This window comes from Ranitomeya variabilis, chromosome 3, assembly GCF_051348905.1.
Source record: "Ranitomeya variabilis isolate aRanVar5 chromosome 3, aRanVar5.hap1, whole genome shotgun sequence".
Lineage (NCBI taxonomy): Eukaryota > Metazoa > Chordata > Amphibia > Anura > Dendrobatidae > Ranitomeya > Ranitomeya variabilis.
This window is the reverse complement of record NC_135234.1, coordinates 217,679,560-217,694,263: the sequence shown is the minus strand read 5'-3', so window position 1 is coordinate 217,694,263 and position 14,704 is coordinate 217,679,560. Positions and strand designations below refer to the sequence as shown.

Below are 14,704 nucleotides of genomic sequence, written 5' to 3'. Positions count from 1 at the left end.
GAAGCAGATAAAGAGGCTCATGGTCACTCTGAATGAGCTGCAGAGATTCACAGCTCAGGTGGGAGAATTTGTGCACAGGACAACTATTAAGGCTCACTATTAGTGCCGATTACGCTAATGACACATGGCTCAAACTCTGCCACAGTGTCATCTGAGAGTGTGATCGGATTCTTTCACATGAAAGAATTTCATCACAGGTGTGGAGAAGATGGAGAACTTCATTTCTAAATCTTCTCCATTGTCTCTGTGAGCGTACATCGGACTGCACTGATAACATCTGAGTACAGTCTGATGTCTCACATGCACCCATAGACTTGTATGCGTTCACGTGATCTAATAATCAGAGGCACTCGCAGCATGGCATGACAAAAATCGCAGATCTGCACTGCCCATTAGTATAACATTGGACAGAGTGTTATCTGTCCTTTATGGAAGAGTGGCAAGAAGAAAGCCATTTTTTAAAGCAAACCATAAAAAGTCCCATTTGCAGTTTTCCAAAAGACATGTAGGGGACACAGCTAGCATGTGGAAGAAGGTAATCTGGTCAGATGAAACCAAAGTAGAACTTTCTTGGCTAAATGCAAATCGCCATGTGAGGCAGAAAACTGACACTTCACAAAGTTAGTTTTTAGAAAATAGCGGCACTCACCAGTTTGCTGATCCAAAGTGTTTAATCCATGTGCAGATTAATACAAACACATCTTGGAAAGTGCGGAGGGTACAGGGAGTGCAGAGGGACGACGGCCGTTTCGTGCGATTAGCACTTCTACCTGGACCTGTAGAAGTGCTAATCGCACGAAACGGCCGTCGTCCCTCTGCACTCCCCGTACCCTCTGCACTTTCCAAGATGTGTTTGTATTAATCTGCACATGGATTAAACACTTTGGATCAGCAAACTGGTGAGTGCCGCTATTTTCTAAAAACTAACTTTGTGAAATGTCGTATTGCAACACTTGAGTATAGCTGAGGACCATAAATCCAGTTGCTCCACGCTGACTGCACCCATATGGAGAGATGTGATTGAAAGTTTTCGTGCTGTGATTCATGCGGACCTAGTGCCATTCCTTTTCTGAAGACAGAAAACTGACACTGCACATCACCCTGAAAAGACCATCCCCACCGTCATACATGGCAATAGCAGCATCATGCTGTAAGGATGCTTGTCTTAAGCATGGTCAGGGAAGCTACTGAGAGTTGATGGGATGATGGATAATAATGATCTTTATTTATATAGCATCAACATATTTCCGCAGCGCTTTACAATTCAACAGTTCATATACAAGTCATAAGTAACAACGTTAAAGATAATACAATAATTAAAGCAAAATAATGACGACCCTGCTCGTAAGAGCTTACAATCTACAATGAGGTGGGGGGAGACACAAAGTGCAGGTGTGTATGTACAATGATGGCCCAGCCATCTTGAGGGAATGGGGGACAAATAAAGGCTGCCTGAGCTAGTTACTACCCAATAGCTGTAATGCTTTCTGGTACGGTGGAGTTTGATGGAGTTATTGTCAAACTAGATGGTGGCCCGATTCTAACGTATCGGGTATTCTAGAATATGTAGGTAGTATATAGCACAGGCTACGTACTATATTGCAGTGACGTAGTATATAACACAACCAACGTAGTATATATAACATAGCTACGTAGTATGTAAGGCTACGTTCACATTTGCGTTGTGCGCCGCAGCGTCGGCGCCGCAGCGCACAACGCAAACAAAACCGCGGCAAAACGCACGCTAAAACGCTGCGTTTTGCGCCGCATGCGTCGTTTTTGCCCGCAAGTTGGACGCAAAAAAAATGCAACTTGAAGCGTTTCTTGCGTCCAACGCTTGCGGCCATGCGGCGCAAAACGCAGCACAACGCATGTCCATGCGCCCCCATGTTAAGTATAGGGGCGCATGACGCATGCGGCGCCGCTGCGGCGCCCGACGCTGCGGCGCTGACCGCAAATGTGAACGTAGCCTAACAGCGTACGTAGTATATAACATAGCTACGTAGTATATAACACAGCCACATAGTGTATTGCAGCCATGTAGTATATACAGAGCCACGTAGTATATAACATAGCCACACAATATATTGTAGAGCCACGTAGTATATTGCACAGGCATGTAGTATATAACAGTCACGTAGTGTTTTGCACAGCTATGTAGTATATTGGTCAGCGACGTAGTATATAGCAGAGCCATGTAGTATATAACATAGCCACGTAGTATATTGTAGAGGCACGTAGTATATTGCATAGCTACACAGTATATTGCACAGTCGACGTAGTATATAACAGAACCGACACAGCCACATAGTATATTGCACAGCTACGTAGTATATTAACACAGAGCACGTAGTATATTGCACAGCCATGTAGTATATTGGACAGCCACATAGTATATTGCACAGAGATACAGTATATAACAGAGCCCACGCAGTATATAAAGCTAGGTTCACAGTGCGTTAGGGCAATCCGTTAAGCGCATAGCGCTAGCAGATTGCGCTAACGCAATGTTTGTTTAGGGTCCGCGTTCGGCGTCCCCGCTAGCGCAGATCCCCGATCTGCATTAGCGAGGAACGGACCTCGGGCGCACCTCGGACGCTGCAAGCAGCGTCCGAGGTCCGTCACAAAAGAACGGCACATCGCTAGTGCGTGCCGAAAATGGCATGCGCTAGCAATGCGCTACTGGGAAAAATCATATTGCTGTCAATGGGTGCGCTAACGGACCCGTTGCACGGCGTTAATTGCGACATTTTCGCCGTGCAACGCAGTTCGTTAGCATTAACCCATTAACGCAATGTGAACCTAGCCTAACACAGCCCACCTAGTATATAGCAATGTGGGCACTATATGCGTGGTTAAAAAAAGACTTAAAATAAAAAATAAACATATACTCACCTTCCGAAGGCCCCTTGAAGTTCTGGCGCCTGTGTACGGTGCACACGGCAGCTTCCGGTCCCAGGGTTGGTATGAGCGCAGGACCTGTGATGACGTCGCGGTCACATGACCGTGACGTCATGGCAGGTCCTTCTCGCATAGCATACTTGGCACCGGAACCTGCCGCTTGCACTGCCGAGGACAGCCGCGACGTCGGAAGGTGAGAATAACCTTTTTCTATTATTTGTAACATTAGATCTTTTTACTATTGATGCTGCATAGGCAGCATCAATAGTAAAAAGTTGGTCACACAGGGTTAAAGGACACAGCCACCCCCTCCAGCAGTTATAAACTAAAAGAGCCACCTTGTGCAGAAGTAATGCTGCATTCTAACAAGGTGGCTCTTTTAGTTTTTGTTGCTGTTATTCCCAAAATAAAGCGTTTTATAATTTTGCCCAAATACCTATCTTTATACCTGGAAGGGGTCTTTGAAGCGCCCAACTGCCGTCAGTCATCTCTTCTGGGGCGCTGGTCGCCGCCCCCTCAGCGAAGTTTTCCTCTGAAATCCGGCACCTGCGCTGTGCTCTTCTGCCTGGGGCAGGCGCATTGAGCATTGGCCGTCATAGCTCAGATGCCGGGTTCTGGACTGTGCCTGTGCCATGCCTAGGAATCCCAGCCCCGCACTCTGCATAATGCATAATGCATAACACACTGCGGGGCGAGGATTCAGTAGCAGGGTGGCCGCACTGCCCGCACAGCCGCAGACTGGAACCCGGCATCTGAGCTATGACGGCCAATGCTCAATGCGCCTGCCCCAGGCAGAAGAGCACAGCGCAGGCGCCGGATTTCAGAGGAAAACATCGCTGAGGGGGCGGCGACCAGCACCCCAGAAGAGATGACTGACAGCAGTTGGGCGCTTCAAAGACCTGCCTCCAGGTATAAAGATAGGTATTTGGGCAAAATTATAAAACGCTTCATTTTGGGAATAACAGCAACAAAAACTAAAAGAGCCACCTTGTTAGAATGCAGCATTACTTCTGCACAAGGTGGTTCTTTTAGTTTATAACGGCTGGAGGGGGTGACTGTGTCCCTTTAATAGCTGCGTTAACGGAGTGCGTTACATCGCGGCATAACGCGGTCCGTTAATGCTGCCATTAACCCTGTGTGAGGGCTGAGTGGAGGGGATTATGGAGCGGGCACTGACTGCGGGGAGGAAGGAGCGGCCATTTTGCCGCCGGACTGTGCCCGTCGCTGATTGGTCGTGGCTGTTTTGCCGCGACCAATCAGCAACTTGGATTTCCATGACAGACAGAGGCCGCGAACAATGAATATCCGTGACAGACAGACAGAAGGACAGACGGAAGTGACCCTTAGACAATTATATAGTAGATAAATATCGAGTGGGCTGTATATAAAAGGACTTCAATTAGGGAACGTGATAGGCCACTCTAAACAGATGCGTTTTTAGGGAGTGCCTAAAACTGTACAAGTTGTGGTTAATTCTACTTTCATGGGGTAGAGCATTCCAGACTATTGGCACAAAGCGGGAGACGTTTTGGAGTCGGGAGTGGGAGGTACGGATTAGTGTGGATGTTAGTCGAAAGCCGCTTGTGGAGGGTAACGAGCGGGTAGGTTGATAAACAGCAATGAGGGAGAAGATGTAGGGGGGTGTCGCACTGTGGTGAGCTTTGTGGGTGGAAACAAGCAGTATAAGTTGCATCCTGTAACGTATGGGCAGCCAGTGCAATGACTGGCAAAGCGTGAACGTGTCCGGGTACTGATTAGCCAGAAAGATGACCCTGGCTGCTGCGTTAAGGATGGGCTGGAGAGGGGAAAGTCGAGTGAGGGGGAGGCCAATTAATAGAGTGTTACAGTAGTCAAGGCGGGATTGGATCAGGGCGACAGTGAGAGTTTTTGTTGTTTCCATGGTGAGAAAAGGGCAGATTCTAGAGATGTTCTTTAGGTGTAAGCGGCAAGAGCGCCAAGAGATTGTATATGGGAGGTGAAGGAAAGATCGGAGTCAAACATAACACAAACATAAGACAGCGCGCCTGCTGCCTAGGTGTTATTGTGGTGCCACCTGCAGAGAGGGAGATGTCAGATTTAGGGAGGAACGTAGACGTGGGAGAAGAGGAAATTCAGTTTTGGAAAGGTTGAGTTTCAGATAGAGAGTGGACATGATGTTGGAGACTGCGGACAGACAGTCACTGGCGTTCTTTAGTACTGCGAGGGTAAGGTCAGGGGATGACGTGTATAGTTGTGTGTCATCTGCATAAAGATGGTACTGAAAGCCAAATCTTCTGATGGTCTGTCCAATTGGGGCTGTGTAGAGAGAGAGAAGAGAAGAGGGCCAAAGACTGAGCCCTGAGGGACCCCAATAGTGAGAGGAAAAGAAGAAGTGGAGCCAGCGAACAATACACTGAAAGAGCAGTCAGAAAGATAGGAAGAGAACTAGGATAGAGCAGTGTCCTTTACGGCTATTGATTGGAGCATGAAGAGTAGGAAATGGTGGTCAACAGTGTCGAGAGCTGCAGAGAGGTCAAGAAGACTGAGCAGAGAGTGGTCACCGTTATGTTTTGCTGTCAAAAGGTCATTGGTCACTTTGATGAAGCTAAATACAAGGCAATCCTGGAGGAAAACCGGTTAGAGGCTGAAAAAAACTTGACTCTGGGGAGTAGTTGCTAAAAGTATTGCCAGAGCTACAAGGGAATGGTACTTTAGATCAAAGTATATTCATGTATTTGAATGGCCCAGTCACAGGCCAGACCTAAATCTCATTGAGAATCAGTATCTAGACTTGAAAATTGCTGTTCGCAGACACTCTCCATCCATTTTCATCGAGCTAGAGCTAGTTTGCCAAGAATGAGCAACAATTTCAGCCTCCACATGTGCAGAGCTGGTAGTGAAATACCCCAAGAGATTTGCAGCAGTAATTGCAGCAAAAGGTGGTTGCACAAAACATTAACTCAGGGGGGCTGAATACAAATGAATGTCACAATTTTCAGATTTATATTAAAATGTTTTGAAACCATTTATCACATCCTTTGCACTTCACAAATACTTGCTACTTAGTGCTGGCATATCACATAAAATACATTTAATTTTGGGGGTGTAAAGTGAGAAAATGTGGAAAAGTTTATGGGGTATGAATACTTTTTCAACACACTGAATATCCTATTTGCTGATTATCAGTCTTTAATATAAAAGGCAATGTAAACACAGATTTATATTGTGCATCTTTTCCTCTTACTTGTCATAAGAATCTGGGTCCAGGGGCTCATAGGTAACTTTGTAGCACTCAATCCTCTTAAGAAAGTCATCCATCACATTCTCTCGGTCTCTCTCAGGGTAATCGGGGCTAGACACCTTCACCTCCTGTAATTACACCAAGATCCATGTTACTACATTTTTCAACATTAAAATTCAACAATGAGAAGGCAAAGTTATGGAATTATGGACATCACAGGACTGAGTGACATGTTAATGATTTGCAAATGGTGAAAACAACATTTTCAAAACAACTTGATTTATTCACTATCAAATATGAGCACCACATGCAAAAATCCTTGCACATACAAGCCTTGGCTGCCATCAGTGAGGTTATTAAAGGTTATATGAAAATCTACTGCCATGCTGAATGCACTTGGGCATGCAAATTACCAAAAGCCACTGCTGGCAGCGTCCTTTACAATTGCCGACCAATTAAATCTTAGAGGTGCTCGATGGGAGACAAGTCTAGAGATGCTGCAGGCCATGATAAAAAGGTTAGCCCATGCAAGCTGCTCGGCGTAACATAATTAACATGCAGCCATGTGTTATGTTGAAAAATGAATCCTGGGACACTTGAAAAATGGCTGTACTACTAGTTCCATGAGCAAATCAATGAAACTCCAAGCTGTTAGCGTACATGGAATTAAGACTAGAGGGGTCTGGTTTCCATTTATTAGACCACCCCACACCATAATCCTAGGAGTAAAATCGGTGTGACATTACTGAGTGAAGGCCTTTTTATGACGTTGTCAACGTGATCTCCAGATGGAGAATAGAAGCTGAAATAGAAGTTTATCCTCTTCAGCGATGAGTCCTGTTTTTTGCTAGGATGCAATGATAGCCGGAGACTGATCTGAAATCCACGTGGGCAAAGCCATGAAGAGGCCCTCACGAAAGAGTGTCACACCGGTCCTACTCCCAGGATCATGGTATGTGATGGTATAATCATAGTCTACATTCTAGGTGCACAAATAGCTCATGTGCGCGTTGCCCGTGAACTTACATCAGGTGCCTGCGTGTACCGGAGGCCCCAGATCCCGCCCTGCAGTGTGTTATGATGTATTCATACTACGGGGCTGGGAATCTGGCGCCTGCACAGTGAAGCGGGTCACCGTGTGACACTGAATTTAGTGCCGATGTCTCGCAAGACTTCGGCACTTCTATCGAGGAGCACGGTAATAAACATAAGAGCCACCTTCAGAGAATGCAGCCTTAGTGCTGCTGAAGGTGATTATTTTACTTTAACAGGCCGGGGGGGGGGGGACGGGACAGGTTCCCTTTAATAACAATTCGGTGAGAGGATGAGACAGAATGTATAGGAGTGCATAACAGTCATATGCTGATTCCAATATTGTCTCAATTACAAAAAGGATATATACTAGGCAGATAGAAAGACTACATTTTTCCCTACCTGGCAGTGGAGGTTGGCACCCTATGGGGAGATGAATTGGCGCCCCTGCTCTGTGTTGACTAAATGTGTCTGACCCTAAAGGAAACCCCTCACCAAGCCAAAAATCATTAATGTTACAGGCACAGGAGTTTATTAATAATAGCAATAGTCACACAGACAGGTAGTCCATAACTATAAGGTTATTCTCAGTACTTTTCATTTACTTCAGCATCTCATTAAAAACTAGAAAGTGCCGGTCTCCGCTGCTTTGTTAGTGACTTCACTCTTCCGGGAACAGTGACCTTCAGTGACCGGTTTATACCGACAACGTGCACAGTGTTCCTGAAGACAATGACCAACATCAGACAGCTTTCCAACAACCTACATTATTCACTCACCATAATATTAGCAGCAATTACTTCTGGATCATCACATTCAGACTCCACAAAAAACACCTTGTGAACAGAAAAAAGAAAAAGAACGGGAGAGATTCAGTACAATCAGCATATAAGGGTGTAGAGATCTATACAGAACATCGCTGCAGCTGAGTCTCACAATTAGGTAAATCAATGACGAGGGGTACAGGATTCTCACAATAAATCCTTCTATACCAGACCTGGGAAAACTGGAGCGTGTAGGCCACATCCACCCTCTGGCTGCTCCAGGCCGGCCCGCGGATCCGAGACAGCTGAAGGGCTGGAACAGTGGCCCACAGGCCGCACCATGCCCTCCCACGCTCGCTATCCACCCGAGCGGTGAATACATTGGTGGAGTCTGGGGACGCAGACACACATCTGTGTCTCACATCTGTGAGAAAGCAGACATCATAATGCGACATTTCATTGTGCTGCTGCTGAGGCTCCCTGTACAGGAGAAAGGAGCAGAGCGCCATGGAAACGGGAGCGAGGCGAGTATGTGTTGTTTTTTTTTTCTCAAGTGTATGGGATATTTGTATGTCCATAGGAAGCTATGTGGGGGCCTCATACTGTATATAGGAGGCTACGTGGGACACATGCTGAATATAAGAGGCTACGTGGGACACGTGCTGTATATAAGAGGCTACGTGGGACACGTGCTGTATATAAGAGGCTACGTGGGGCTCGTGCTGTATATAAGAGGCTACGTGGGACACATGGTGTATATAAGAGGCTACGTGGGGCACATGGTGTATATAAGAGGCTACGTGGGACACGTGCTGTATATAAGAGGTTACGTGGGACACGTGCTGTATATAAGAGGCCACGTGGGACACGTGCTGTATACAAGAGGCTACGTGGGGCTCGTGCTGTATATAAGAGGCTACGTGGGACACATGGTGTATATAAGAGGCTACGTGGGACACATGCTGTATATAAGAGGCTACGTGGGACACATGCTGTATATAAGAGGCCACGTGGGACTCATGCTGGATATAAGAGGCTATCTGGGGCACATGCTATAAACAAGAGGCTATGTATGGCTCACGCTGCATATAAGAGGCTATATGCAGCTCAATCTGAATATAAGAGGCTATGTGCGGCTCATCCTGTACATGGGAGGCTATGTTGTGTTCACACTGTATATGGAGGCTATGTTGGGGGCTCAGTGTCTTATAGTATATAGGAGGCTGTGTGTGGGCTCATAGTATATAAGGGGGCTGTATTTGGGCTCATACGGTATATAGAGGATGTAGGCATACTTAATTCTGCTCAATATTAAGTGATACAATTAATATTAAAATAAATTATAATATTAATATTGGGCAAAAATTATTTTAGCCTATCTGTTGCAGGTCAAAAATGAACAGTATTTAGCTGTAGGTACCATGGATCGAGAAAAATTCATAAGAATGCATGGTGCCCACAGTGAGACATGGAGGTGGCAGTGTCCTTATGTGGGGCTGGATGAGTGATGTTGGTGTCAGAGTTAGATTTTATTGATGGTATAATGAATTCACAGAGGTACAGCTCTATGTTGAAAAAAAAAAAAAGTTGCTGCCATCACTCCATGACCTTGGTACACGTGCACTTTTACAAGATGACACTGATCAAACATTTGTTGCATTTCGGAAGAAGAACCGGGTAAAAGTGATTCAGAGGCCAAGTAGGTCTCCTGATCTGAACGCAATCGAACACCTATGGGGAATTCTGAAGAGACAAGTTGAGCCTCACTCTCCATCCAGCATCCATGCTCTAAAAGATCATTCTTGACGAATGGAAAAAAGATAGATGTTGTAATACTAATTTATATGAAATGTGCAATAAAATTTGCAACAAATTCTGAATGTTACAGATCTATATTTGCAGTGGAAAAATCCACAGCAAGTGGACCATGGTCTAAAAGTAGGAGATTGTTTTCTTTGCATAATCATAAAGACCCTGATTTATGATGTTCACACCAGTCTTGATGAGGTGCTGTGCTTGAGTCAGACGCTCCCTCATATTCCTCATAATGAATCAGACACGTCTGACAAGTGTCATGTGCCTTGCCACAAATCTTATTCCAGTCAGAGACTGTAGTAAGCTTTCTGTCATACGGAAAGCTAACATTCATCACGAATTAGAGGAGCTGTGGTGTTACGCTCCCGTCCTACCCATTTTGGCTGAGCTGAGGGAAACTAGTACTATAAAAAAATTTCGCAACTCCATGCTGCTCAAAAATTTAGCAAATATTCAAAGTGATTTACAGAATTTGGGCCCCTGTGTTGCATGCTACCTCCTAACGATAAGCTGAAAAAAAACTATGATTTTCCATATTGCGCCACTGTATTTCACACCACATACAATCACAATTATGCAAATATTAGTCATTTCTAAATATTCTAAATGACAGACAAGGAAAACAGATTAACAAACGTTCTCACAATTGGGCCACATTAGTGTCGGCGTTATGCTCCAGCTCACAATTTTCACATGGACATTTACAAGTGCGAATGACATATACTGGTGAAGACCCAAATGAAAAAGTCTCCAACCTTCAAAAACTTAAAAATTACCTTGAAAGCATTTTCCTTGGCAAAATCTAAAATAAGATCTCTTCTTTCCCGAGTTGTATTGGTGGCATCAAACACCTGCGTACAGGTAATGAATGTTATTTTACATGTTTGCACTATGCTGCATCAGACGTCATTTTTTTAGTTCTTATTCTCTCTTATCTTCTATCTTAAAAAGGAAATCTGTCAGCAGGTTTTAGCTATGTAATCAGACATCAGCAGGAGTTTGGGACAGAGACCCTGATTCCAGTGATGTATCACTTAATATACTGGGTTTCTTCTGCAGATTGAGCAGAGCTTAGTTGTGTATAATCTCGTCCACACCACAGCTTTCTGTATGCAAGGTACACTGACACAAAGCTGCTCATTAGTGCTGGGGCTGTGGTTGGACTAGGAGGCAAGAAGCCAGTTGTCCTCTTTTGATAATCTCCTGCTAAAAAAATAAAGATTGTATCAAAACAGCAAAACACAGTCTAGTAAGTGACACATCGCTGGAATAAGGGTGTTTGGTCCTACATTATGGTGCTCTCAGATTACGTAGCGAAAAGCTGGTGGCAGATTCCCTTTAAAGGGGTTGTCCAATATTATAAAAGGTCCCCTGAGGATGAGAAGATCATATGTTATTGCTGAACGAAGCGTCCAGCTGCTCCTTCAGAAACTGGCCAAAATGCTCAGATACTCTAAGGCCCGTCATACACATTAAATTAATGTCGGCCGCCACTGTCACTATAGACAGGTTCATAACGAAGATCAATGGGTATGGGGGCCTGGATAACTGGTGGTTGGGGGAAATGTTGATCGTGAATGTCAGAGTTCAGACTGCCGATCGCTTTGTTCTCCAAGAGGTAAGCATATACCAAAGTTTTGAGGAACTACATCACCTTTATGTTACAAATACAACTTTACTACACTTTCAACGCCGATATTTTACATTTTGATTTGCGACTCCCATGTCACCAAAGTTTACTCCAGGGCGCTCCAGTTCTAAACATGGCAAGAGGCCACCCCTGTCTATCAACCTCCTCTACCTGAACTCTACAGACAATGTTTTTCATTGTAGGAGTCGTACAGTATACGGAAAAGGCTTTACTGGTAAGAAGGAATATGTCACAATGTAAAACATCAGCTTTGAACTCTTAATAGGCTTTATATTTGTAAGCTGCATATGATATGTGTTGTGGTTTTACACAAGGTAACAGGAAAAAGAAAAAAAAAGCATAAAAAAAAAAAGTGTACGTTTTCATGCGTTCTATAAAAATGTCATGTTGTGCAATGAATGTCTTCTACCCTTACACCAATCTGGCCTCCTTCCTCTGTTAGATAAAACTTCACATCTTCCAAGGCGATCAGGGCGCACTGCCTATAAGAAAAGGTAGGACAGGTTAGTGAACGGCTCAAGAACATTTATCAGCAAGTTCCAGCATCGCACTTCCCAAAATTTTCACACCCATATATTCTGCTCATTTTCCATCGGTGTGGAGGAATTACCATCAAGGATTTCTTCGCTGTGAAATGCAAACTGAGCAGCACAATTCTTGTCCAGAAAGAGGAAATTCTAACAGATTCCTCTGTAAGCCAAAGGGGTTACGCTGGGCGTCAATGTCACAGATTAGAGCAAAACCAAAGAAAAGACAATGTGTGCATATACCCTAATAAAGATAAATAAGTAAAAAAGCAAGAGCATTAAATAATTAACATAGGGTCCTTAATAAACACTGTATTTGATTAAAAAAAAAAGCATAAAGCTGTCCCACCACGACAAGGTATATCCAGTTGGGACAGTACCTACACTCTCTAATTTTAAAACCTACCTAGTGTGAATAGTGGCAGAGAGTCACGGGGTCCCATCCGGACACCCAGCTTTGGAGGAAGTATATATGAACTGCCCAGCTCAATGAAAAGGGGGCCACACCCTGTACTGAATACAAAAACACTAAAGAAAACCAGAAAACTGAGCCGGAGTAGCACATGAAAACATGCATGATGTAAAGGCATGTTCACACTAGCCATAGAAACAAGCATTGTTATGCTTTATCAAAAACACTGTTTACTAAATACCCTATGTTAATTATTTAATGCACGTGCTTTTTTACTTATTTATTTTCATTAGGGTATATGCACATATTTAAATCGACAGATCTTGGAATAATAATAATTTCCACAATTGGATGTGTTTAAATAAAATGTTCCTGTGCTGAGATAATCTTATACTTGTGCCTCTGCTGTGTACTGTGTGATGGCTGCGTCTGACAGAGGAAACAAAATAGTATACAGACAGGATAACATGAGATCACAGCTGCCGCTTTCTGTGACTTGAAACATTTCCCTCCTCTTTTTAATCAACATTTTACATCAAAGAAAAATCATTTGTAATCCCATGTTATGATATCTGTTTATTTTTTGTGTCCCCCCTGCCCAGGAAATGTTGCCCTGTCTGTATGCGCTCTTGCGCTCTCCCCTGCCAAGGAGATGTGGTAGAGCATATCAATGAGCGAGTGTGCTCGTTACTCGGGTTTTCCGAGCATGCTCGGGTGTTCTCCGAGTATCTTGGGTGTGCTCGGAGATTAAGCTTTTGTTCCCGAAGCTGTATGATTTGCTGCTGCTAGACAGCCTGAACACATGAAGGGATTGCCTGTTTGTAAGGGAATCCCCACATGTATTCAGGCTGTCTAGCAGCCGCAAATCAAGCAGCTGTGACGATTATTATTATTTATTTATATAGCACCATTAATTCCATGGCACCGTACATGAGAAAGGGGTTACATACAGAGTTATAGATATCGTTTACAGTAAACAAATTTACAATGACAGACTGGTACAGAAGGGAGAGGACCCTGTCCTTGCGGACTTATATTCTACGGGGGCGATTCAAACAATCTACGAGCACGTCCAGTAGCGTAGCTACCACGGGAGCAGAGGTGGCGATCGCCCTGGGCCCCGTGCTTTGAGGGGGCCTACCCAGAGCTACACTACTGTAACTGCATTGGCATGCACTGCGCCGATACAGTTACATTCTGCGGCAGAGCAGGGAAAAATATATTTCCCTGCTCTGCTGCCCAGCTGCTATGGGGCCCCTGGGCTGGGGGGGGGGTTGGGAGGAAGAGAGGTGAATATTGGATTTATTTTTTTATGGGGGTGCATCATGCTATGGAGGATGCCTGTGGGGGTGCAATATACTCTACTGGCTGCCTATGTGGGTGCAATATACTATACAGGCTGCCTATGGGTGTGCAATATACAATACAGGCTGCTTATGGGGGTGCAATATACAATACAGGCTGCCTATGGGGGAGCATGATACTATACAGGCTGCCTATGAGGGCGCATTATACTATAGAGTCTGCCTATGGGGATGCATTATATTATAGAGGCTGCCTACGCGGATTCATTATACTATGCAGGTTTCCTATGGGGGTGCATTATACTATAGAGCCTGCCTATAGGGGTTGCATTATACTATGGAGTCTGGATATGGGGGGTGCATTATACTATAGTCTGCCTATGGGGATGCATTATACTATAGAGGCTGACTATGGGGATGCATTATACTATGCAGGATTCCAATGGGAGTGCATTACACTATAGGGGCTGCCTATGGGGGTGCAATATAATATACAGGCTGCCTATCAGGGTGCATTATACTATATAGTCTGCCTATGGGAGTGCATTATACTACATAGGCTGCCTATGGGGGTGCATCATGCTATAGAGCAGGAGTCCCCTACCTTTCTTACCTTGAGAGCCACATTCTGCTATGAAAGTTGGTTGAGAGCCACATTGTAGTACAGTGCATAGGGTCAGTGTACAGGTAACACACTGAGTCACCAGTGACGTCTGCACGTGAAGTCCTTCATCTTTGCTTTTCATCTTCATCCAGCACAGACAACTGTTACTTCTTCCAGCCAGGGCTTGTCTCTGTAGGAAACACAGTTATCTAGAGCTCCGCTTGCAAAACACATTACATTTTTTCCCCCAAATTCTAAACTACACCAGATGAAGAAAAAAAGGCGAGTTTTGCTCTGCACAGTAACAGGACCGCCTCCCCCATTTAAAACACTATCCTCAAAAAATAAAATAAATACCTCACTGCAGTAATAATATCCCCCATCCTGACCCCGTGTGTCTCATTCCTTGCTCCAGCCATATGTTCTCCCATCCTGCCTCCATGTAATATCCCATCCTGCCCCATCTGTCCCATG

The 14,704-nt window shown here is 44.6% G+C and overlaps 1 protein-coding gene across 5 annotated transcripts in view; it reads right to left on the bottom strand.

The window, feature by feature from the left end:
* PFKFB2 (6-phosphofructo-2-kinase/fructose-2,6-biphosphatase 2) overlaps positions 1 to 14,704 on the bottom strand; it is a 96,842-nt gene that overhangs the window by 25,376 nt on the left and 56,762 nt on the right. For all 5 annotated transcript variants that reach the window (XR_013223777.1, XM_077295179.1, XM_077295178.1 and 2 more), the window contains exons 5-8: positions 11,799 to 11,865; positions 10,509 to 10,583; positions 7,933 to 7,989; positions 6,125 to 6,249 (exon numbers count right to left, since the gene is read on the bottom strand). Coding sequence is in view for 4 of the 5 variants with exons in the window: in XM_077295179.1 (XP_077151294.1) it covers positions 6,125 to 6,249; positions 7,933 to 7,989; positions 10,509 to 10,583; positions 11,799 to 11,865 (324 nt within the window). In the remaining variant the exon portion in view is untranslated. The remainder of the gene's footprint in view (positions 1 to 6,124; positions 6,250 to 7,932; positions 7,990 to 10,508; positions 10,584 to 11,798; positions 11,866 to 14,704) is intronic.